The 23,846-nt window shown below is 55.8% G+C and overlaps 9 protein-coding genes across 9 annotated transcripts; 6 read left to right on the forward strand and 3 right to left on the reverse strand.

Moving 5' to 3' along the window:
• The first annotated feature begins 206 nt into the window (after positions 1 to 206).
• On the forward strand, positions 207 to 1,272 carry BKA78DRAFT_321315 (uncharacterized protein). Its single transcript, XM_066889016.1, has 2 exons — positions 207 to 1,122; positions 1,179 to 1,272. Exon 1 carries the CDS (start codon positions 477 to 479, stop codon positions 1,071 to 1,073), a length of 597 nt encoding a protein of 198 aa, XP_066740941.1. The 5' UTR covers positions 207 to 476; the 3' UTR covers positions 1,074 to 1,122; positions 1,179 to 1,272.
• Positions 1,273 to 7,106: 5,834 nt separating this feature from the next.
• BKA78DRAFT_345856 (uncharacterized protein) lies at positions 7,107 to 8,564 on the forward strand (the record flags this gene model as incomplete). Its single annotated transcript, XM_066890508.1, has 5 exons — positions 7,107 to 7,391; positions 7,548 to 7,706; positions 7,762 to 7,935; positions 8,004 to 8,232; positions 8,292 to 8,564. The coding sequence occupies exons 1-5, from the start codon at positions 7,123 to 7,125 to the stop codon at positions 8,562 to 8,564; spliced, it is 1,104 nt and encodes a 367-aa protein (XP_066740942.1). The 5' UTR covers positions 7,107 to 7,122.
• A 4,126-nt stretch (positions 8,565 to 12,690) lies between these two features.
• BKA78DRAFT_355250 (uncharacterized protein) lies at positions 12,691 to 14,176 on the forward strand (the record flags this gene model as incomplete). The annotated part of the gene is made up of 2 exons (XM_066891873.1): positions 12,691 to 14,065; positions 14,118 to 14,176. 2 exons carry the CDS (start codon positions 12,691 to 12,693, stop codon positions 14,174 to 14,176), a joined length of 1,434 nt encoding a protein of 477 aa, XP_066740943.1.
• A 240-nt stretch (positions 14,177 to 14,416) lies between these two features.
• BKA78DRAFT_182779 (uncharacterized protein) lies at positions 14,417 to 15,898 on the reverse strand. Its single transcript, XM_066883446.1, has one exon. It carries the CDS (start codon positions 15,479 to 15,481, stop codon positions 14,726 to 14,728), a length of 756 nt encoding a protein of 251 aa, XP_066740944.1. The 5' UTR covers positions 15,482 to 15,898; the 3' UTR covers positions 14,417 to 14,725.
• Positions 15,436 to 16,253, forward strand: BKA78DRAFT_182671 (uncharacterized protein). The gene has a single exon (XM_066883443.1). It carries the CDS (start codon positions 15,536 to 15,538, stop codon positions 16,142 to 16,144), a length of 609 nt encoding a protein of 202 aa, XP_066740945.1. The 5' UTR covers positions 15,436 to 15,535; the 3' UTR covers positions 16,145 to 16,253.
• Positions 16,254 to 17,187: 934 nt separating this feature from the next.
• On the reverse strand, positions 17,188 to 17,745 carry BKA78DRAFT_298074 (uncharacterized protein; the record flags this gene model as incomplete). Its single annotated transcript, XM_066886856.1, has 1 exon — positions 17,188 to 17,745. The coding sequence occupies one exon, from the start codon at positions 17,743 to 17,745 to the stop codon at positions 17,188 to 17,190; it is 558 nt and encodes a 185-aa protein (XP_066740946.1).
• A 2,377-nt stretch (positions 17,746 to 20,122) lies between these two features.
• On the forward strand, positions 20,123 to 20,776 carry BKA78DRAFT_298075 (uncharacterized protein; the record flags this gene model as incomplete). The annotated part of the gene is made up of 1 exon (XM_066886857.1): positions 20,123 to 20,776. One exon carries the CDS (start codon positions 20,123 to 20,125, stop codon positions 20,774 to 20,776), a length of 654 nt encoding a protein of 217 aa, XP_066740947.1.
• A 457-nt stretch (positions 20,777 to 21,233) lies between these two features.
• Positions 21,234 to 21,893, reverse strand: BKA78DRAFT_238620 (uracil-DNA glycosylase-like protein; the record flags this gene model as incomplete). The annotated part of the gene is made up of 1 exon (XM_066883889.1): positions 21,234 to 21,893. A coding segment is annotated over one exon (660 nt), but the record flags the coding sequence as incomplete, so codon positions are not given.
• A 916-nt stretch (positions 21,894 to 22,809) lies between these two features.
• BKA78DRAFT_298077 (uncharacterized protein) lies at positions 22,810 to 23,208 on the forward strand (the record flags this gene model as incomplete). The annotated part of the gene is made up of 2 exons (XM_066886858.1): positions 22,810 to 22,985; positions 23,043 to 23,208. 2 exons carry the CDS (start codon positions 22,810 to 22,812, stop codon positions 23,206 to 23,208), a joined length of 342 nt encoding a protein of 113 aa, XP_066740949.1.
• Positions 23,209 to 23,846: the final 638 nt, after the last annotated feature.

Consider the following 23,846-nt stretch of genomic DNA (forward strand, 5'->3'; position numbering starts at 1 on the left):
CAGCTGGAGTGAACGGGAGAGTGATTGATGGTGGACGAGAAACGGGACAATCTTGAAGCTCTCGCGAAGGGATTTGGGTTGAAAAGGGGTGGGTGAAGGGCGTTGAGATGTTGTCGAAGCAGGAGGGGTTGGAAAAGGCGTTTTATATGCAAGAAGCGGAGGCTGAGACGGCAGCGACCCTTTCGAGCCCTGATCGTCTGATCGAGAACTCGGATGGCATTTTGTGAGAATTGGACCGACAGAGTAATCGGCGATGGGATTCTTGATCTGTCGCAACATGGGATTTTGCTCCAAAAGTCAGATCTGCAGTATCAAAGTCCGATGCGTTTGGCTTTGAGATCTGCCGGCTAAGCACGGACCAGGTCAGCCGCTGAGGCCATAGGAACCCTGCAGCTCCAATTCTTTAACCACAGGAAACGAGGCCCCAATCCTATTCGAAGCCCCCGAAAATACCGATTGGTCCATTTTTGGGAAGCATGCTCCGGTTTGGGCGACAGAGCTCGTCTCGGCGCCGACAATGGCCTCCAACCGGGGCTCCTGGGAAGCCCTCCGGAGAACCACGCGATGGGCTTCCATCTACACCCTGGGAATTCCCCACGCACATGGCTGGTGGCTGCAATCCTCGCGTTGCGCGTCGTTCTAGGCTAGGCAAAGCCGTTGGAATCCATCAAGGCAAACCATGGTGGCGGATTACCAAGATCGCGGCCCCCGCCGCTTCGTGCGAATGGCAACACTTCACTGTCAAAGTGCGTCAGGTTGGCTGGTGGTTTCGAAAAGATTCCAATGCTATCACAACGAGTGAAAGTCTGAGGCTTTGTTCCGTCTGTTGGCGTGCGGCTAGAATTGCCTTTGAATTGTGGTGTTGCTTGTCAGGGGTCGAGGGTCAGGTCAAAGCGCCATGGGGATGTGGAAGGCTTGGTTTTGGCGACACGTGCAGCCACTTCCCAGGGTGGCGGGAACTCGTACCACTTTCCAGGCTGCATCGATCACGGACTCGGCGCAGGTTCATCAGGGCCGACTGCTCGGACAGTGGCTGTCGTAGGTGGATCAAACACCTAGTTGAGTGTTTCTAAAGAAGCTCTTGCAGCTAGACCAGATTGGAGCAGATATTTGGGAAGACCCGTAAGCTCGACCAGGTACATGACAATTGCCCTCTTCGCGTGGTCTGATTTCCAAAGGATTCATCAGGTCCCTGACAGCATCATGCGGGTTCCTGGATAAGGAATGTTCCTGGAAAGTCAGCTTCACTAGGCTTGTTGCTGTGAGATGCCCGACACCATGACTTTAATGCGGGCTTATGGTAGGCTGGCGCGGGTGCCGAACTCATGTTTCGAAGCAACAAATAAAGGAGAAGTTTCCTGTTCGGACTGTCAATAATCCCTATCACATTGCTACCATGAATGATTGAGTATTACGAGTTATGATGTCTGACACTGACAGAATACTGACGTACTGATTCTGCAAGAAGAGGCACAGCAAGGACGCAAAGCGAGCCAATGTTCTTGCATTGAGGGAACCTGTAGGAGAACGACTGCATGTCAGCGTTCCTGTTAGTACAGCATAGGTTGTCTGCTCAAAGACAAGCTAGCAGGCCGCCTGTGGCTTCAGCGGTGAGCCGTTGCGGAGTCGCTCCACGTGGTTGCTGATGGCCTGTTTCGGACAGGTCATTGCATGCATGAGATAGGCGCAATCTCTGCACGTCAACAGCAGCACGAAAACGAGAGCAGCTTGATTTTCAGATATGAAAAAGGGTCGAGGCGTTTGACTCTCTCAAATCCACACATCTGGCGTGACTCGCCAACAGGAACCCCTACACGGCGTCTGTCGACAAACGCTCAAGTGCGTCGGCCTTTGACCCGTTCCAAGCTCTTGGTGCAATTGAAGGCGTATGAATGATATCATATTTAGGTGCAGTAGTCATGGATTTGTCGGTGACAGCATTCCATCGGCGATCTTGCTGCTAGCACGGAGTTTGCGTCTCGGATAACAACACATGCAGAACTGCGTCCAGGCGAGGATTCCATTGGCGGCAGTGGCGGCGATGGGAGAGTGTCGATGGTCGCGGGCCTGAAAAGCCATGAAGGTCTGCGCCGTTTCAATCTATCAGTCGAAGGATTGATTGTGCATTGCGAAGGAGTCGACTGTGGTCAAGTTTGGCAGCCACACTCGAGCGGGGCCTAGCGCCTTCCCATGTAATCGGCCCGCTGCCGAAGCACCCGGAAGTCTCGGCCTCCGCAGAACTGGGCCAAGGCGGTGGCAGAACGACAGCAGCTATTCCCGATTAAGATAGCGGTGGCAGAATGCTGCTGAGTCATGGCCTGCACCTACTCTAAAAATTCCATCGTCCACTGCGCAACTCTCTTCTTTTTCCTCCAAGAGTCGCCCTCGCCAATGCCGCGTTTCTTTGCTCACACCAGACTCTGAGCCTCGCCTCAGCTGTCCCATCTTGCAAATGAGAAATTCGGAGTAATCTTCAACTGCACCTCGCCACCGTCCGGATCCTCGTGTGAAGGGCGCTCTGGCTGCTGCCCGTGAGGGCCTGGCGTGAAATCACGCTTGCATTTGGCATCAGAAATACCAGGGCTAGCCGGCTACGATGCCTTCGGGTGTTGTATGCTATGTCTGCACCCCTATGGGAGTCAATGCGAAGATTGTGTGTGCGCGAAAGCGCGCGACACCTCAGTGCAATACGCGGCGTGCCGTCTTACGGTATCATTCGATTCCGATTACTCTGGCGAGGGCGACTCTTCACCCATTTTTTCTGCTGTAAGTGGCTTTCTCTCACCCCGACACGCAAAGTTCAAAGGATACTACTAACGGAAACGAGTCCCAGAACCTCGTTCGACCTCTTGCGCCTATTTCCTTGTTTTGATGCGAGTCCTCAAATGAACACCAACTTCTCTAGAAAGAAATGAGAGTCTGCTCTTGGATTACAATGATGAATTTGCTTCCTTGCTTTACCTTCGTCCCACGAGACCGAATTTCCTAAATACAAGTGGTGTGCTGTACACAGAGCTGGTTGGGCCTCTCGCGACCTCGTGAGTCGGCCTCGCAGCTGTGGTGGCGCACAAAAATTACGACATCATGGTGACTCTGGCACTGACTCGACTGGCTTCGCGTCGACCCAAATCGTGGAGACACTTCTCTTGAACTTTAAGGCTGCCCAACAATGGCCGGACCGGGCCGTCACGTCGTATCAAAGGCGAGCAGACCCTGAAGAATACACCGCCGCCCCGGATTTGCGACCATGCGCCTCTCTTATCATGGTGTTCCCTGTCCGGATCTCCATCGCTCGATGATCTAGCCGGCGATCGAAGACACCAGGGCAATCGGGCGATGAACCAGATCCGCGGGCAGGGCATCATGACGCAGGGACATTGACGACAGAGGCAGACTTGTTATCTCAAACACGACCTCACTCCTTCCTAAATCACCACTCACCATAAGTTCGAAAGCCGCTCTATATCCACGCGATTCCTCGGCTCGAAAATGTCGCCGGCACTCTCAGGTTGTCTACTCCGCCAAAGGCATGCATTGTTTGAACAGGTGAGGGACTCTCTGGAGACTGGCATTGTCAACAGCCCTCCGAAATTCGAGCTCTATTCACTTTACCGACTGACACTTTGCCAAAGCACCCTCCGCACTCCGCAAGAAAGAAAGGCCTGGCGCAGGTACCCTGTGGGCTCGGCTCGTCTGCCAACCGCTGTACCAACCCCCGATCTGGACTGGACCCACAACTACCCAAAGAAGGCTCCTGACTCCGAATATCCACTAGCTCCGCAGCAACACCCACCACGAATTCAACGGCGACGAGAAAGACAAAATGAGCAACGACACGACGACTCATGGGTTGTTTGGCAGGAGAATCCGCACTTGGAGCACACGGACTCGACATAATACACTTATTTGAAAGGATTGGAAACGGGTGCCAAGAAAAGTGGACATGCTGTCCTGGGCAGTGTTTCTGATTGAGAGGACCATTATCCAAAACGACCGCGTACACTATGCCAAGGCTGTCCTCCACGTCTCGAATGAGGCACTCCTACGACCGAGGACAACCTCCGTCGATGAGACTGCTTGTTAACCCCACGAGGCGGGCCTTCGTGGCCAGGCAATCTAGCAGTCATCCAATCAGCTCGAGTTGAGAACACAATCAGGAAAGCGAACATGACTGCTGAAGAGCCCGGCTTCAAGTTTCGGGCAGACTTGGATGCGGCGACGCCTTGTCAACGCAATTCGTGGGGATGACCCGAGCAAGTGAGGATGCTTAGTTCTCCTAGCACCAAATGCCTCTTCATGGCCAGCGGTCTGAGTGGGCGTTGGAGCAGTTGGGCAAAGCGAGCGTGGCTTGCTGTCTAGCTCCAATCTCTCTGCTCAAAAGCTTTGCCAGCAACGGATGCAGATTGGCGCGCCTGCTCGTCGGCCATCTTCAGGTCCTCTGTCTACCGCACATCTCAACAACCACCGCAGCCACAAACGACGACCACCCAGGCCCATTGCCCATCCCTTGTATCCTGTCCACCACCTTGCCCGCTCACCTCTTCTCGTTGCCCCGAGGCCCCACCCGACTCGAAAGCATGCCTTCGATCTTGCATGATCTTTCTTCTCTCTTTCCCTCCTCCTCGCTCACCAACCAGCAAGCAACCACGCCACGCCACGACAGACCGACCGACTGGCTGCTGGCAGTGTGGGCGTGCTCCTACAGCAGACATCAACGGCGTCTTCGCAACAAGACGACGAACACGCTCCCGGTCTCGTCCAAGAATCGGGGTCTCGGCACAAGGTAGCTGACGGCACGAAACACGTCTAGACACGTCCTCCTCATGCACTCCAGCCACGAAAAGCGCAATCGTTTGCATCGCGGCTTGCGGAAGAAAACCTAAAGATGCCACTGTGGTGCGAGCGGCGGCGCCCATTTCTGCACACGACAGGCATGCGTGTGCCTAGGTATGTATGTGTTCCATTGCGATGGCGACGTCGTCGTTCACACCTGCCCGCTGTCCCTGATCGATGACTGGTGGCGTTGGCTTTGGCGTTGGCGTTGGCTGAGGCTTTTGAGCGGCAGGTCAGCCAACAGCTCGACAGCATGGCAGTCAAGGACGCGAGCGATCGGCCGACCTCACTCACTCGCTGAAAGGGAGAGCCGAGAGAGAAAGACTTGATGCATGCGCGCATGCGTGTCTGACATGAGTAGGGAAGGGCAGGGCAGGGCAGGGCACGCACGACGGACGGACGGACGGGTCCTGACCGGAGGCACGACAGGGCGAGGCGCGGCATCGACATTGGCATTGGCATCGACATGGTTGAGGAGGGATCGAGGAGAGCGAACAAAGAGGCCAAGGGAGGTAGGGTGAGGTAAGATGACGGGCCAGAGGGAGGAGATGGATGGTGGTAGGTCTCAACTCTCAAGGACGTCGTCGGGACCGGGTACATGTAGGTAGGCAGTCTCGTAGTCATCAGTGGAGCAGAGCACGGCAGCCGTGAGCAAGCGGTGCAATTGGCACGACAAGACTTAGGAGCGCGCGCATATCATGTGCAGGAAGCGGGAGTCGATACATGTAGTGACGATGCTGAAGGGGGCGGCGGGCGGCGCCAAAAGTCGCGCTGGACAGCGGCGGCGGCAGCGGTGCGGAATGTGATGCGATATGGATGCTCGAGCATTGATGGCACCAATTGGTTTCTTGCCACCTACCTACATACTTTGCCTACATGTACACTACCTAGGGCTGACGGCGTGACTCGCCGGGCAAGCAAGCAAGCAAGCAAGCAAGCAAGCGGGTGAAGCCAACCATGGGCCATGCCACGAAGTCGGCACTCGAGAGACATGTGGGTAAGTGGTAAGGTAGGTAGGGCTTCCTGCGCCGGGACTTGGATTCCTACCTGTTGTTCCTCACTGCAGACTTGGCTTTGTGCTGATGAAGAAGAAGGAGGAGGAGGACGAGATGACGCCATTCCATCCGTGGCATGAGAGCAATCGTAATCGTGATTGTGATCGCAACCAACCGCAACAATGGCGGTGCGACTGCTAGGTATTTGGGTACCCTAAGATGCCCGTTGCCAAGGCAGGAGGAGCGTGTCGGCCGAGCCATGGCAGCACCGTACGCATGTCATGCACCGTACCGAGGCGAGTAAAAGAGAGGGCTAGTCTGGCTTGTACCTGCCCATCTTACCTAGCTTCGTGCCTTGGTGCGTAAAAGAAGTTGGAGGTGTGACGATGATGATGACGGACGCTGCTGCGCTGTGTCGTATCGAATGCGAGGACCGCACGAGCGGCGCGTGGGGTGACGTTGGTGACGAGCGGATGGTGCTCAACCTAAGTAGAGACAGACGACTGGAGTTGACGGCCGCAGAAGCTGGAGACTTGAGATGATTGTTCTTGCCAGACGCCCTTCTCCACATGATTGGCGTAGGTTTGAGCTGGGCACCTGAACAACGGGGAAGACGGGGTGGCTGTTGTGGACGTGGGGGCAGGGCTCGCTGCTTGCTCGGCATTCTTACGGGGAGGATCCGGAATCGAGGCTTGTGCAATGGTTGGAGAAAGCCGGTGAGCAAGACGGCAGGAGTCGTGGAACCAGGCCGTGAAGGGCATTTGCATGCGCGACGGGAGAGGATTTGGTGCAACGGCGGAACGGCCCTTTGGCATCGTCAGGGAGAGTTTGTGTGACACTTTGCAATTCCTGAGGCTGTAACCAATTGAGCGAGATGTTGATATTGATGGTGGAGAGGAAGAAGTCGTCGTCGTCGTCGTTGAGGGCTAAATATGGCTCAAGTTAGCGGCCGTTGGAGCTCGCCGGGTTCAGCTGGTGGTGTTGCGCTCCGCTCCCGCTCTCCAGATCCCAAGTCCCGTTCTCAACCTCAGAAAATCTTTCCATCTCAACCACTCGACCGCCGCTCTCGACCGCAAATCTGGCAACCATCAGCACTGACACATGTTGCTTCGCCGCATACCTGTACCCTGATTGCTCGGCTTCCCGAAAAGGGACAGCTAGCCGATCGCGTCGATACGCCCTGCCGAAGTCGAACACGCCGTGTCAAACACGTGCAGAAAAAGCCTTGGATCACCGTCAGGAGATAACCAAATGGTCGAGGACATGGCCGTCAACTGACCAGAGAATTTTGACAATGACTGTTGGACCGAAGCCGCACCTACTTTTCACCTCCGCCACGATCCTATCTGGAGGCTGTACCGGTGCCGCATCCACTCTGCGCAGCACTGCCAGCGGCACGCTCGCAAATTTTTTGCAGGCTAAGCCAATGCCATCGCGTGCCTCGCTCAAACGGCGCTGCAACAAAGAGCGCGCTGCTTGCCGCGCTGCCGGATCTCCCGTCGAGAACCAGGTCAGCGTAGTCGAGGCTCTTCTGGCCGCTACCATCCCTCGGGAGACGCTCAGGTGAGACTCGGCTCTTGTGCCCCCAGGACGACGGCTGCCAGACAACGTGGGCTACGTACCGCGTGTACAAATTCAATTCGGTTTCTTCTACTGTGTACCTATCCAACAGTCCTCGAGTCCTTTTTTGTGTGCAAGACAAACCCTTGGCCCAAGCAGCCTCTGCATCCCCAGCTCTCCCCTCTTTTCCCCAACCCACCAATCCACATTTCTCGCCATGGCGGACCAGACATCCCAGAAGGGCAAAGATGCGTCGTCTGCTGTCACCATCCTGCTGCCCGTCGTCTTTGCCGTCATCCTCTTGATATTGATCATCACGTGCGTGCCAGCTCTTCCATTCAATTTCCCATTCATGCTGACAATTGTTGCGCAGAACCGCCTTTTTCCTCCCTCGCCTAATCAAATCGCAAAGCTCGCGCTCCAAGACGGACGGCCAAAAAAGGCGCATGCTCAATCTCGAGCGCGCATGCAAGACGCAGGCCTTCAAAACGTGGTGCGCCAAACACGAGGAGGCGCACCCCGAGTACAAGTCGGAAATCATGACCTGGTTCGTCCTTCCATTATGCCATGCCGTCGTCATCATCAAAACTAACACGACGGCCGCCGTTCCTGCAGTGTGATTTGCCTCGAGCAGATTGAAGACAAGGAAAAAGTGCGCGCCCTCGACTGCAACCACGTCTTCCACCAGGGCTGCCTCGACGACTGGTTCTGCCGCTGGAACGAGTACTGCCCGCTCTGCCACCGCCCCATCCTGCCCAATGCTGTCTCGGTCAAGAAGACGCCCAAGTCGTTGATTAGCGACCGCAGCTCCGTCGATGCTGAGCACGACGGCCTGGCCGTCATGGTGTGAAGAGGTGGCGGCGGCATCAGCCCAATCGACCGTCCATTGAACCAACCAACCAGTCAGCCAGCCGGCCCATCAGCCTCAGTCTCGCCGGTTGGTGGTGCTTCCATTCTGCACCTCCCAATCCGCGCGCACGACATGCGGCGACCCTCCCTCCGTCCCTCCCTCCCGTCAAGCCTCGGAAAATCTACCAGGATCCGCGCATGCATTTTCTGGAAGCGCGCCTTTTGAGGCACCGATGCAAGCCTCGCACGCACGCCCTCCAGAGCCGAGCCGAGTCTGCTCCCTGGGCCAAAGGCATCGCCTTAGCTCCGTCGCGTCCCGTCCGGTAGATCTCTCGGCTCCCTGCAGCCTCTTTCCCTCTCCCTCTTCCCCGGCCGAAGAGCGAGGGAACACGATTCACTCCCTATCATTGCAGCCGGATGGGCGAAAAAGGAAAATGAGGTGCGGCTTTGGGTGCGTGCGTGCGCTGGATTACGGTACGTATGGTCGCGCGTGCTTTGCCAGTTCGCACACGCGCCGCCTCTGCTTCGATTGAGCGCACCGCTCCCAATCCGCCATGATGGAGCCTCCCGCCATGCCACGCAGCGAACGTGTTGGGCGGCTCGCCTGTCGTGTCGTGTCAGCGTCGGAGCTGGCGTTGGCGTTGGCATTAGTCTTGGGAGCCGCAGTGTCTGTCCACGACGCGACGGACGGTCTGGACAAGCGGAGCGGACACGGAAGCTCTCCCACGTCCGACACAAGAAAATGGAAAGAAGCGAGAAGCGAGAAGCAAGAAGAAAGAGGGAGGAAGTTGGATGTGGATGAGGCATAGCGCTTGCTTGCTTTCCTGCATGTGTCAAGCTGTCATTCTACCATTTACATGTTTAATGTCTAATATCTAATGTCTAATGTCTAATGTGTAATTTTTATATCCTTCCTGCATCTCAAACCATCTGCTCTGCTCTGCTCTGCCTTGTCCTTTCATGCTTTATCTACTCTACACGACCCTGCCCTGCTCTACTCGAACATGCTGAACCACATACCTAGCTAGCCAGCCAGCCACCCCGCCAGCCAGCCAGCCAGCATCCCAGGCAAGCCTCGCATCAAATGGCATCCATGCCCGCTGCCCGCAGCCACCACCACAGGGGGGACCCACCCAGCCCCGCCGGCCGCCACCACCATGGTCTAGGCTCTGGACTGACGAACCGAGCCGGGTTGGGCGAAAGCGTGGGCTGCGGCACCTCTCTGGCACAAAACACGCACGCGCCGGGCAATCCACAACCTTGAGACAGACAGCCGAAGCCGCTGCGCTGCGCTGCCGGTCATGTATCCCGACGGATCAAAGTGAGTGTGAGAAGTTGGTGTTTGGCTTGTGGAGTGAGTGGCGAGTCGGGGGTTTGCTATCGTTCTCTCTCTCTCCTTAGCCAGCCCAATGATTTCACGTCGAGTGTGTGTCTTGCCTCGCTGGGCAGCCAACTTGATGCGAGAGGCGAGTATGTACTGTACGACCTAGACAATGATGGCGATGAAGCGGCAGCCGTCCAGGAGCTAGGGAGCTTGGCGGGGATGGCGAGGGAGGCGTCGTCGTCCGTCCGTTCTCTGGTCCACGGTGACCCGTCCCTCCCACCCTCCCGCTGCGGGAGGGGCCGCCGCCGCTTCAGCCTCTTATCCCTTCTTCCCTGGATCCCCAGACAGACACCAAATCAGAAGAGACTTGGGGGGGGGGGGGGGGGGCATCTTGGATCTATCACAGATCAGGATTCAAAACCTTGGAGTTGAGATGATGGAGCCTGTGTGTTGGAGAGGAAAGCAAGCGGGTTGGTTGGCGCGTGAGGTGCTGCTTGCTCACTTTGGCTTCGTATGTACCATTTCAAAGAGCTGATGTCAAGAAGTTTAGAGGTTATCAAGAACCAGGCATACATTGCGAATTTTTTGCAAGTCGCAAAAGTCTGTGTGTAGTTGCTGTCCCACTGCTCTGTCAGTCAGACAGCGAGAGAGGGGCCAAAGGCTCAGATTCAAAAAAAAAGAAAAAAAAGAAAAAAAAATCTTCGAGACAGTCGTCGTAAACAGAGAATAAGAAGGATTATGTTGCAGGAGTCAATGGTTGTCAGAGCCAATCATAGGTACGTACCTACCAACCTGCCCACCCACCCACCTACCTCCCTCGCACCAAACAGCTCCACTCCTCAGAGCCAGTCCACCGCTGAATAGTCGTCGCTCGGGCGGACAGAAGGCAGCACGCCACATACATACCCAGCTGCTCTGCAGCTCAGATTCTGTGCAATGGACGATATACGATGATGGAAGCTAGCTGGCACTTCGCAGTGGTGCGTGGTAGGTAGGACTTGTAGGACAGCAAGCACAGCAAGCACAGCACAGCACAGCACAGCACGCGCGGTGCGGTGCCGTACGCTGACTGGTTGGTCACGGTGGCGTTGGCAAGGCTGAGACCTCTGTGTACTGTATGTATGGGCATGTGTGTCTCAGTTTTGTTGTTGGCTGCTGGCTCGAGGACGGTGAGGGCGTGGGGGTTTTTATTTTGCTTTTTTTTTTTCTTTCTTTCTTTTGCTTTGAGGGGATGGTTGGAGAGTTGGGCTGACATTAGTGGGTGTGGTGTCTATAGGTAGAGACAGAGACACAAAGAGGAGAGAGGAGAGCGGGATCCACCGAGCGAGACTTGGTCGACTAGTCTCTCTTTCCCTTGAGCAATATTCTCTTGCTTTTGTCCTGTGGTGTTGGATCCTTTCTTCGATTGACCAACCTAGGAATAGTAATCATCATTGAGTAGTCACAGTGGGTAAGGAAAGAAATTCAATCCAGGCCCAGCTTCAAGTCGTCACACCTTCACAGACGCAAGCGCTTGAATGCTCCCTGTGACTACTTATTAAGAGAAAAATTCTCTCTATATTGAAGGCATCAAGCGCCTAAGGACTCCACATCTCTACGTATTTTAACTTGGCGACAGAGATTCCTGGATTAGCAATTTCTTTCATCACCCACTGTGTAGTGGCGAGTGAGGTTTAGCCAGGCACCTCCGCGCGCGGGAGAGACGCAGGAGCCGTTGATCAACCGGCCGGGCAACAACGCGCGCCCCCTCCGGCTCGAGATCTACGCCCGTACGGATATAGAAGGGACCGGCCGCAGGGCGATCTTTGTTGGCCGCATCATTATTTGTGCGCCTAACTTGCTACTTTTGCTCGGCCACTACCTACTCAGGGCATACTAGTGCCTATAAGCCGGAGGTCCGAATGATGGCCGCCGCAATAACCTACGGGAGGCAGACAGGGGGCTAGGTAGTAGTAAGATTGGGAAAAACGATGTGTGTGTGTGGACTCGACCAGCTGCTTTTTTGCCACCAGCGCTGGGCAGCTGCGAGACAGCAGGGAAAAATAGACACATTTCTTTGGCTAAAGCTGCACACACACGACGGCCCTTGGGCCACCCGAGGCGGCTGTTGCTGCATGCAATGCACGGCGGCGGCGGCGGCGGGTTGTGCCATAGGTGCAGAGGTGCTGCTGGGCCCGACTGCTTGGGTTTGGGACAGCAATTTTTTCTGGCGCCCGCAGAGTGGTGGGCAGCGGAGATAAGGACAACAAGAAGAGAGTCTCTTTTAAGAGTAGTCAAGTGGTGTAGAGAGGGTGAGGGTGAGGTGCCTGATGACGAAGAGAGTGAAACAGAACTAGTCACTAGTCAGTGGCTGGCGGGCCCGGCACGGGAGAGGCCGCGGCCGGCTCTTGGTGGTCTGCCAGTAACGACAACAACAACAACAACAACAACAATTTTTTGCTAGAGGGCTACGGGCAGTTCTGTACGGCAAGGAGCAGCAGGGCTTGTGGCCGGGCTCTTTGCTGCGTGGGAGGGCGACTTTTTTGACCTTTTGTCGATGCGATCGAACCACCGACTAAACCGAGCATGCGCCTGCGCCTGTAGGCGAGAAAAGTGGCCTGATGTGTGGGAATCAAGTCGTCGACCATCTACAAGGAGCACTCAACCATGCCCTGCTCTGCTCCCCTTGGCCGGGCGCCTCTTTTCTGTCACTACGAAGGTAGCTAACTAACCGTCAGTACCACAGCCTCTGCATCTGCATCTACGGATAGTTACAGTCCTCTGCGCTGCCCTGGCACAAGACACTCCTCATACGTACCTTGGTCAAAAGGGAGGGGCACTCCACCATCTCCAAACCGCGGATCCCACCTCGCATCCATCCCACACCTGCCGGCCCTAGCATCCAAAACTAAACTTTTCATCAATCCGTCGCGCTCGAATGCACTTCACCTTTGACCCCCAGAGCCACACAATCCCTCCGCATCTCTACAACTAAGAGATACTACCATCACCTCAGCTCTCACCACCCGCCGCCGACGCTGCCAACTTTGGCCCGGATTACCTAAGCCCTCACGTCGCACAGCCGGGGCCCTTTGATTCATTCCCTCCAGCCTGAGCCCGCCTGTCCACTTCACCATCAATCCAACCACCATGGCCCTCAACTGGAACAACTCTTTCCTCCCGGACGATGCCCTCAACCCTCAGGGCGAGCGCTGGAACCTCCCCTCGAGGACCAGCTCTCAATCAAATCAGCCTGGCACCACCTCAACCGCTCCCGCCACTCACGCCTCCGCCCCGCCTACTACTCAAGCGCCCGACTTTGCCCAATTCGACACTGCCGGCCAGGAGACGTACTTTTCCGATGCCTTTTACAACGACCCCAACAACTACTTTCTCAGCGACCTCGACGTCCTGGAGCCCCTCGGAAACGTCACCCTCGCCGGCTCCACTTCCGAATCCTCGCCCGAAAACTACAACGATGTTACCCAAGTCGACCTGACCGACCCCTCTCGCATGGCTCGTTTTGAGCCTGCCAGCTCCACCATGGCCAACCCTCCCATGACCTCGACTGCTACCGCCTCGTCGTCGAGACAGAGACCAGGCCCGCCGACGGCTTCGCTCGTCGACATTCAGCAAAACTACGCCAAGGCATTTCCCTCCGACCCTCGCTCGCAGGCCTACGTCGAGGACCTGACCTACTCCCAGCCGTCGAGGCAATCGTCAAAGCAGACAGTCAACACCCTGGAGACGGTCAATGAGTTTGAGGAAACGGACCTCACGTCCAAGCGCAACCGCAGCGGCAACACAAATGCCGACTCCATCTCCGCCTGCTGGACGTCCCCACTTTGCCCCAATCACAAGAAGGAGGGCACCCCGCCCAATCCCTCGACTTGCAACGGCGGCTGCGCGCCTTTCCTCTTCGCCGACGAAGCGCCGCTCTTCGATCCGAACAGTGGAAATCTGCTTGGCTCCGAGCCCTTGCCATCGAAGGAATCGCCCGAGGGTGTCGTCGAGATTCAGTCGAGACCAAAGCTGAAGCGCAGCGAGAGCGACGCCAACCGCGATGCCCCCTCGGGACGCGTCTTTAGCAAGAGCGGCTCTGCCGCAACCGACCCCGAACCGCAGCAGCAGGCGCAGGCGCAGCTGAAGAATGAGAGCAGCCCCAGCTCGCACTCGCCCGAGGACACGACCAACGTGCAGCCCACCACCGAAGGAGACAACAAGAACAAGGGACGCCGCCGCTTGCCGCACAACCAGGTCGAACGCAAGTACCGCGAGTCTTTGAACACGCAGCTCGAGTCTCTGCGAAGAGTCGTGCCCGCGCTACAGCAGTCATCCCGCGGATGCGAAGGGGGCGACATTGAGGACTTGCCCACTCCCAGCAAGCCCAGCAAGGCAGTCGTCCTGGCCAGCGCAACGGCCTACATCAAGCAAATGGAAAAGGACAAGAGGCAGTTGGCCGACGAGAACCAGCTGCTCCGCAGCCGCATCAAGGCGTTGCAGGCGCTGGTCAAGTGTGAAGATTGTAAGTTGATTTGCCCCTCAGTGGCGTACTACACGAGCTAACTCCACACCAGGCTCCCTCATGCAATATGTGATGGACCTCAAGCTGCACAATGGCGCGCCAGGCGGCTAGTAGCCGTCACCAACTCGACGAGAAAACAAAATGATGACGAGACGGCCGATTGAAAGCATCTTCATTCTTCTCGTGTTGCTGAGCCCGCATTGCTTAAATCTTGCTTTTTCGAATCTTTCTCCTGATTGTGAAGAGGCTCCTGTGATGGATTCGGAGGCCTTTTTTGTTCTTCATTCGTGTGTTTCACGAATTCGCTCGCACGCACGCCAAAGACGCCACTCTTCTCAACAAACACGCCGACGCCGACGACGACGCTTTTCCTCCGTACACAGACTCATCCATACGTCGTTGCATCAGCAGCAAGCATCATTCATCAACATCATCAACCACATCATCCTTAAGAGCAAGCGGGAAGCAGAGGACCTCAACCAAGTTCCCCGAGTCCACCGCTGCTGCTCAGTCACTTTGACGCATTCGCTGCCCATTTTTCGCTTCCTACTGGCTCGCACGCACACAGACAATTTACCTCCCCTTTCTTCCACACTCACACTTGCACCTTCTCTCAATCTCTCCTCCCATATTACGGCGTTTCGGATTTCGCAGGAACAACTACATCAAGGGGGCAAACCAAGAGCAGCGCGCTAGTAAGCTTTTTCCTTTTCGTTTTGTTTCGTTGCCGATTTTCTCCTTTGTTGTTGTTGTTGTTGCTCTGGGGCTTCCTTCTGTCGTAGCTGAACGCGCCGGATGGGATGGGATGGGATGGGGGCATATGGCGTTGCCGGTCTGATCTTTTTTTTTTTTTTTTTTCGTTTTGCTTTTCTTGCAGAATCTCGCTTGCTCTCGCTTCCCGAGTCGGCTGGTGGGTGTGCAAATGGCTGGCCAGCTGCGGGAGACTGGTACCTGGACGCGAGACGGCCAAGTGAATCGATATCGCTTTTTTGAGACGGGAAATTCGTCGTCATCGTCATGATGGTCCATTGATGGAGAGACCCTATGTGGGATTTTGCAGAAGACGCTGCTGGCCGAGATGAGCCGAGAGATGAGCTGTCTGTCCAGTGCGACGGTGCAAGGGGGAAACAAGGCGCAGGGGAAATGAGCACTTTGCTGTACCCAAGTGGGATGATGGGATGCGAATGGAGAGGGTAGGAAGGATGTCCTTTTTAGTAGTAGTAGTAGAAAGAGAGAGAGAGAGAGAGAGAGAGAGAGAGAGAGAGAGAGAGAGAGAGAGAGAATGGAGAATGGAGATACTACCCACAACCAACCCACATGCCTGTTCTCGTTGAGTCGCGCACTCACCCGCCGTTGACTGCTGCTGCTGCTGCTGCTGCTGCTGCTCTGAAGGTGGGCGGGACCGGCGTGCCGCATCAAGGTTGAGAAGAGCTGCTGGAGCAAGAGACGACTCGCCCATGACCCATCACCATGGTCGTCGTCGTCGTCGTCGTCACTCACCAAACACGTCGACTGCTCTGCTCCATCGTTTCCCTCACACCATCCACTTGCCTACCTACCTACCCTGCCACCCTGCTTGCTGCCTGCCGTCGGGTCTTTTCGCTCCACCCACGTACGTCCGTCCGTGCATGCATGGATGGCATGGGCGGGGCGCATTGTTCAACCGGGCCCGCTCTCCAGCTCTCTATCTCTTTGACCTCCTCTCGTCCCACCCATAAGCCTCTTCCTTTGCTAAGCTTCTTTTCTTCTCCTTCTTCTTCTTCTTGTTCTTCTTCTTCATCCATTCCTCTATCCGCCCCGCCATCCACGCCTCAACGCCTCCTCCACGTCGGCAACGACGGGTGGTGGTGGCAAGGAGCAAAACACGACCTACCTGGCACACACACACACAAACACAAACGCCGGCCAACTGTCAGTCTGTTGTCTATCGACTTGTCCGCAGGTGGGGAGGGGGTGGACGGCGGAGAAAGAAGTCGGTCGGTCGGTCAGTCAGTCGCTCGGTCGCTAAGTAGATCGGTAGAGAGCGAAAGGCAAGCGAGGCGCGTGCGTGCGTGCGTGCGTCGAAAGGAAAGGAGGTGACCGCTGAGCGGTAGAGAGACTGCATCTGCATCTTGCTGCCCGTTCTGTCCGTTGGGTTTTGACTGGAGAGTCGGAGCGGAGGGAGGCAGGCAGGCTGCAAAGCGATGGGGAGGATGGATGGGATTGATGGATTGATGCTGGGCGTGGCGTGGGCGTTCGAGGACAGGAGGGGCGGATAGACAAGGGATTCTTTCTCTGGGTGGACGAGCGGATGGATGGATGGGACGAGGGACTACTGCTGCCCGATCGACTGGGGGTGGTCGACTACATGTAGCAGCACAGCCATCACGATGGATGGACAGACGTTTGGACAGACGGACGACTCGGGTCGGACGACGGCCACTCCAACCCTCTCCTGTTTGTTGTTCGACCACCTCGCCTCGCTTCGGCTTTCTTCTTCTCTTTCCGTGTCCCCATACACGCCCCTCCCAATTGCTCTTTTCTAACCCAGTCAAGCAATCATTGTGCCAACCCCCGCCCCACCCCCTCCTCCCCCATCTCCCATGTTTCTCCTTTTTCCCCGGTCGGACGCGAGGTGCCGGAGGATTGGGTTTTTTTCTGAGTAGATTTCGTTTCGTTTAGCCGGGGACGAGGGACGGCGACGACGACGACGACGACGACGACAACGACGACGACAACGACGACAACGACGGATACGAAGGGCAGACAGGAAAAAGGCTGCATGGCGGGCGAGCGCAAAAAGGTGTGTTTTGCGACTCGAATCGGATGCGTTGCTTGGCTTTGCCACATTTCGCGGTGGCAGACACAGACGCAGACGCAGACGCAGACAGCCATCAACGAAAGGTAGGATCGAGTGAACGCGTGACCGACTGGAAGGAGAGATGGAGTACGAGGTTCGCGGAAAAGACAAGGTCGAGAGACGTCGTGTACGATGATGGGCCGCAGCGCACTGAATTCGAGTTTGGAAAACTAGATTACAGACAGGATCGCGCCGAGTCGAGTCGAATCGAGTCGAAAGGGATCCTTGGAGCCGGCGCTCTTTCCAAGTGACGTTCCTAGAAGCGTCGCGTCAATGCAAAGACTCAATGTAGGAAGGGGGAGACGAGTCCCTTGGCGCTCGCGTGGTCGATGTTGCTGATGGCCTGGAGAGTCAGGTTGACGAAGTAGATAGAGGGCGCAGAGGTCGGGTAGTCGGTCGACCGGCCAGACGACTGACGCTCGCTTTCGTCGAGTTGGGGCCGGAATGTGGATGAAGAGGGCAGAGCGATCTTCGGATTCGACGACCCACGTTGCAACGGCGGGGAATTGGCTGGACGAGCTAGCAGAGAGGATGGATCTGCTCTGCCGGGAGAAGGTGGTGGGGTCGATTTGACGAAAGGCGACTGGGACAGGACCACATGGCAGCGGCGGATTGGCGTTGGCAGCGGGGAAGGAAGAGCTGCAGAGAAGGGAATCAATCTGGTGACAGGAAATTTGCGTCGGGTGTTCGGGCCTCGTCCATTGATCACATCTAGAGCTGGAGGTGAGCCGGAAGACGCTTTCGTTCGTTTGCTTGTCGAGTCCTTGTAGCTGTTGTGTCCATTGCCTCTACTTGAAATCCCATCACTGAAGGTCGGGTGACAAAACGAAGCGGTGGGCATATTAATCTCCGTGGTGAGTGAGCAGAACTCTGCAGAAAGCCGTTCGCGCAGCTCTGGGTATAGCTGGGTAGCTTAGATGTTGACAGGCAGAGTTCTTGGTTGTCGCCGGGGTTAGTGTTCGTGAGGGAGTGCTTTTGTTCGTCTCTGGGTTGGGAGTGGAGAGCTTGTTGGGGCGGCCGTCTGGGGAGAGGTTCTATCCTTGGAGGAAAGTGTCATGGAGGCGGTTCTGATGCGGAGAGGGACCGGGCGAGAGGATGCGCGGTCTAGATGCTTCACAGGCTTGATTAATATGGCAAATGTGGACCACAAAGGCATTCGGTATGGACAGGAGTAGCAAGGACGTGAGATGAAAAAGGAGGGAGAAGCGAAGAGGTTGTTAGGAAGTAGTAGTGTGGTTTGGGGAGGGGGGCATGTCTCTCGACACTGACGAGACAGAGATGAATGACGAGACATCGTACTCTATAGCCACAAGCTAAAGCAAGGAAATGTTCGAAACTCACTCGTCACCTACTTTCCAAGCCCCAATCACAAAGGACAATATCCGCGCGTGCATGTCCCGTCATCCATCACCAAGTCTTTCCACCTACCAGCGCTGTGCTTATGCAAGACAGCACAAACTCCCAGGTCTCCAGCTCAAGCCATGGCTGCACCAGAGCCGAGTCATGTCCACGTACGACTCCATCGAAGACCAATGGTGTCGGAAACCAGCCGGAAGGCAGATGGTCAGGGCACAGCAGAAGCTTTATATGTCCGTCCCAGCCTCCGCAAGCGGTCCCGAGTGAACCCCCTCCCCTCTGCACATCAGCATCAGCGGTCATGCAAGAAGCCGACGAGCTAGCCAAGGAGAGAAAAACAGGATATCTGGCTCATGAAGCACCCACACCACCAGATGGTCCGGTGCGAGCAAAGGGAAAGCTAGCCCACGGACACCCTGATGCAGGTAGGTGTTCCATCCGCGGACTGCTGCTGCGCGGCGTATGGAGACATGTATACCATCGTCATCAACGGGCACCGGCACCGGCGGCAGACGCAAGGTGGTGGTTGCCGCAGCAGTCAGTCGGTTGAGTCTTGCCTCGTCAGCCCTGCAGTAATTGGTTTGCGTCTGCAGACGACGCACTAGCCGCTACTGAATCGCAAGCAGCGCTGATAGGTGGCAGTAAGCTGTCAACACTGAAGGTTATTGTGCTGTCGAAAAAAGGAACATGGGATGAAGCCAGTGAGAGGTGTCGAGAGACGAGGTGGTGATCCTGCGTCTCGAAGCGGAAAGGGATGGACAATGGCCATGATCGACAGACGGACGTCGCTCGGTGGCACGGACGCTGTCGGACGGTTGTGGGACCACCACACCTCACGCGGTGATGGACGACCACCAACAACCTTCCTTCTTAGCCGGGCTTCAGCCTCTTCATTTCATCGCCGGGTCAGCGCCGCATTCTTGGACAAAGAAGGGCATTGTCGCAGAAGCAGCCTCCTATTCGGAACCTCGAATTGGAAACCCGCCAATGGCCAGCTGTAGACGCCGAGTTCACGCTCTTCTCGTCTCCACTTCGCCTTGCGGCAAGAGTCGTCGCCGATCGCTGCGAGGCCTTCACGAAGCACTCAGCTGAGAACCGTTTTGGACGCAGCAGCAGCGACCGCAAGTCCCGAAACAGACCGTCTAAACCGCATTCGGGCCGCCAGGTCGTGGCCGTTGGACGTCAAAACAGGGGTTCGCGGTTGCTGCCGAGAAGGGTGGTGTGACATGCCGTGACCTCGCTCCCTCTCCGCGGACCAGCTTAATGCAGGGGTGAGCGAACCAACAGGGAGGCTGGTTTTTCATTTTCGGCAGACGACGAGGCTGCGGCACAAATCTCGGTGCTGCGACTGCTGCTGTGAAATCAAAGATGCGAGCTGCTCGTCTTGATTCACGTCCACTGCTGCTGCTTCTTGGAGGATCGGGCGTTGCGGGGTGTCGTGATGCTATGGCCATTTGGGGGCGGACGGCGCGGTGGCGTGTCAGTCGGGCGAGATGACGGTCTGCTGGGTGGCGGTCGACATGGACAGCTGAGAGACGCGGGGGACTTGGAATGGCTGATGTTGGAGTTGATGAGGAGAAAGGGTCTGGAACTACGTCATCTTCTCTCACGCCATGCACTGTGGACATGGCCGGGACATGGACCGACCGTTGTTCGAGACTGCCGTGGAGTGCATGCGCGCGGGGCCCAGGGCTGAAGACTGCCTGGAGATATATTGAACCTCATCCTTCGATCTCGATAATTATGGAGCTTTCCATATACCCACCGCCGACTGCCGAAAAACAACTTTGTCCACCACCTCGTTAGACGTCCTGCCAACCATCAAATCGACTACCTTTTGCGGGGCTTCGTCAACACACCTCATGGCCCGCATTCCATCTCAAGGCCCTCTTCACGCCATTCGCTCTCCCTCTGCGACAGCCCGGGACCTTCATAAACTCAAGCGGCTTCCTCTGCCCGTTCCCGTCCACAAATACACCCCAGAAAGCATTCAAGCCGCACAGCAGCGCCTGCGAAACCGCCGCCGCGACGCGCTCGCTCCCGACTTCGACGTGCGCGAAACCGATAGCGCATTTTACCTCGAAGGAGAGCTCCCTGGAATCGCATCCACCTCTGCCATACGTCTTCATTGGATAGACCGCCGTACCTTGACGATCGAAGCCACCATCGAAAAGGTCGACCTTGAGGCGGAATGGGGACTGCTTAGACCGATTCGCGGCACATCGGTGCAGTCAAGCAGCGACAGCGACGATATGGTGGTCGACAAGAGTCCAGCAGTTGAAGGGGTAGTCGAGGCAAACGCCGTCGAAGACAAGCCGTCCAAGCCTCTTGTGCGAGAGTGGTTGGCTGAGAGAAGATGCGGCCAGTACCAAAGAACTTTTACGTTTCCTACCGATGTGGACGCCGAGGCAATCAGGGCGAGACTCGGACAAGGCCTGTTGCGGGTCTTGGTGCCAAAGGTGGTGAGGACAGTTGTGGACGTTCGTCAGGTGAAGGTGGAAGATTGCGAGGAGTAGCTTGCGCATGTTCGCGCTGGCGCTGGGAGTTCGGGACGGATACCATACCTGTGGACACTTTATGCCCGGCGTGCAAGGTCGGATCGGAGTTTGTTGGCTCTCTTTGGCGTTGGGTCATGTTTGGGTATTCATGGCACCTGGGTTGATTGCAATGTACGCCTGGCACGACTGGACTTGGTTGGATTTGGGGCGTCACAGACCAGATACATAGTGGCATCAAATGGGAGAATAGTGAATCATGTTCTATTTCAACACCAATCAGTATTGTGCCTTTCTGCCCATCGTTGAGGGAAGACCTTACAGCCGCCATGGAGGTATAGTGCCAGATGAATCAAGGCCGTCAGTTGGAATTGAGCAAATCTTGAAGCAAATCGTCCAGTTGAGAAGCGAATGGAAGCCATCAAATTCGGGCATCAATCGTCGAACTTCAGCTGCTTGATTCTGCTGAGCGTTCAGCTCGTCGTTGCTTGACCCATTCGCCAAACGGCCTCCAAATTTCCTCTTTCTCTGCAGGTTTCGTTGACGCTGACAGGCCACTGGTGCTCGACGCGACAAACACGCGAGCACCTGCCCAGGCACGACCGTCACGTTGACTCTTTTCGTCGGCTTCGGGCAGGCCCATTTTCTCCTTCTCGTCTTGCCAGCCGTACTTGAATTCCTCTTTCGTGGGATTCTTCCCGTGTCGCCAACGCCAGACAGCCTCCCATATTCCCTTTCCCACGATGCATACTGCTTCGGGTTTGTATTTTCGGATTTTAGCCTCCAGTATAGGCGTCCCAGCTGCCATTTCCGCTTTGGATAATTCAGCAGCGTCCTTCGTTGGTCGTTCGATGATATTGGTGTTGCCCATGGCATAAAGTCGTGGCAAATCTACGTCTTCTTCGGGGCGACAGCGTCGATCAGTGCAGCCAGATGAATGGAGCAGTTTCCAAAAGAGATTGGACGGATGCGCGTAGGCATGGCCTGCCGTGGCGGTCTTGATTCCCGGGTTCGTGCCGACAAAGACGCAAATGAGGTTGGGCTCAAGGACATCCTTCAGTGGTGGAAGATGGGCGTACTTGGAAGGAGGCGCGTATTTGCTGGGTGTACGGCGACGCTTTGCAGACGAAGGGTTGCTAGCGGCATCAGACTCCGTCTTTGGATCGCTCGACTCGGCGCGTTTGACACCCCGACGTGGCGAAGTCTTGACTACATTTTGGACCTCAGTGCCATCGAGATAGCGGAACCGTTCCAGGCTTGCATTGAAGCTCGAGGGAACTGTCTCGATCTGCCGGGGGTCGAGGTTCTCAGGCGCCGAGGGTTCAGCGGCCTCCGAAGCGGACGAAGTATGGGCTAGCTTTGTTTGACTGGCCCTCGTTCGAGCCATGGTACCGGTTGTAACGTGACTGCATTGTGCAAAAGCAAAGTTGAGGAAGTGTTGAAGTTGTGAAGCAGTGTCGGGACCTGCATTAGTGACGTACCGCCGCTAACGCTAGCCTCGCTTAGCGCCTTTGCCTTCCATGCCCCCCGCCGCTTGTCCCACCACTCTGTACAACCTCCTCCTGATTCTTCCACTGGTCATCGTTGGCTTGAATTTGTTTCAACATGCGGAAAACAACGTTTCGGCTGCCGCAATTATTGTGGCCTGTCTGTTCTCTCAAATTGCAGACAGCAATTGTTTTCCTTCCACGCTGACTTCCTATATCTATCGCCTTCCCTGCTTGGTATCTTCTTGGGTCTGGTGGACGCTCACCGTTGGTAGAGGGTGGGCAGAGGTTTACCTTGGCCTTGCATTCCTCACATAGACCCAAGCCTTTGGTGGTACGAATATGTTTCTTGGCTCTTGCAGTACCAAGGTTTGGTTTCAAGCGAGCCTGCCCACAATTCTCCTTGCGTACTCACTGCGTCATACCAGACATGTTGCACCGCTCTCTAGGGAAGGATCAAGGGGAGATGGTGTCTCCTTCCTACCGTGTGGGCTGCGCCTTTAAGTAAAAAGGACAACTCGAGAGCCAAAGGTTCCATTGCACAATTTTCCGCCTCTCTCCAACACCATGCGCTCCCAGATTCTCGCAGCCGCCTTGATCTCCTTCATCTCGGCCTGCGTGGCCAGTCCTCTCGCGGAAGCCAGCCCTTCAAAATGCAACAAAGACTACGACCCAGCTGCCTGCGGCGCCTGCCACTACTGGAAAAACTGCTTGACCAAGGATCTCGCTTGGATTTATCCTTGGTATGGTCTTTGGCTGACTTGAAGAAACATATTCAAGCTGACACGAGTCGAAAATAGCGCGGCCTGTGATTTTACTTCCTGGTGCAATTGCACTGCTCCCGCTGGCGTTTTGGGACCAGAGCCTGGTACTCCGATCGTCACAATCTCATCCTCGGCGCTGGTGACTCCCACCCCCACTCCGAGAAACGCAACCGCCATCTTCAAGCACGTCTTGCCGAATTGAGCTGCGAAGACGGACTCGACGAACCGGACTGCGGGCACTAAACAGCTTCCACATGGCAACCATCCCAATCCCATTAACCATTCTGCCCGATTTCTTTGACTTCGTCATACCCGCGAATGCAGGAAGCATCGATTTTGTGGACGGTTTCCATTTCGACAACGGACAGCACGGTCGCGCAAAATCAACAGAAAGGGCTCTGCGGGTCGGCTTAAGGGCGCGAAAAGATAGCAATGCACAACGCAATTCTACGCTTTGTTTTTGCTGTTGCCAACTTTTTCTTCTTGCGTTTCGCTTTTGGCCCAACCATAAGAATTTGCATGTCAAGCGATAGGCTGCTACGTCCTGAGCATCGGAAATCTGGGTGAGAGTATCAGGCACTTTGCATATTCAGCACCTCGAAGCTAAACCTCACCAGGTTTTCACGCGTTGTTGGGGAAACATCTTGGCCGTATTGATCTCAACGTACCCATATCAACGAGTGACTCAGGGGCTCTACCAGTCTTCTCTACGCTTCGTCTTGACGATGCTAAAAGACTCAGCCTCTTTCAACAGTGGTTCAACCAACCCACAGAGTTAATCGGGTGTCCGCGAAGTTGATCCGACAGTCATTCCTAACATATATAAAGCTCTCTCCCGTC

The sequence above is a fragment of the Phyllosticta capitalensis genome (assembly GCF_038381095.1).
Source record: "Phyllosticta capitalensis strain CBS 128856 chromosome Unknown BKA78scaffold_9, whole genome shotgun sequence".
NCBI classification, from domain to species: Eukaryota; Fungi; Ascomycota; class Dothideomycetes; order Botryosphaeriales; family Phyllostictaceae; genus Phyllosticta; species Phyllosticta capitalensis.

Coding starts and splice junctions, on each gene's coding strand:
- BKA78DRAFT_321315 (XM_066889016.1), top strand. CDS start 477: ATGCTCCGGTTTGGGCGACAGAGCTCGTCTCGGCGCCGACAATGGCCT.
- BKA78DRAFT_182779 (XM_066883446.1), bottom strand. CDS start 15,481: ATGCGGCACGCCGGTCCCGCCCACCTTCAGAGCAGCAGCAGCAGCAGC.
- BKA78DRAFT_182671 (XM_066883443.1), top strand. CDS start 15,536: ATGGTCGTCGTCGTCGTCGTCGTCACTCACCAAACACGTCGACTGCTC.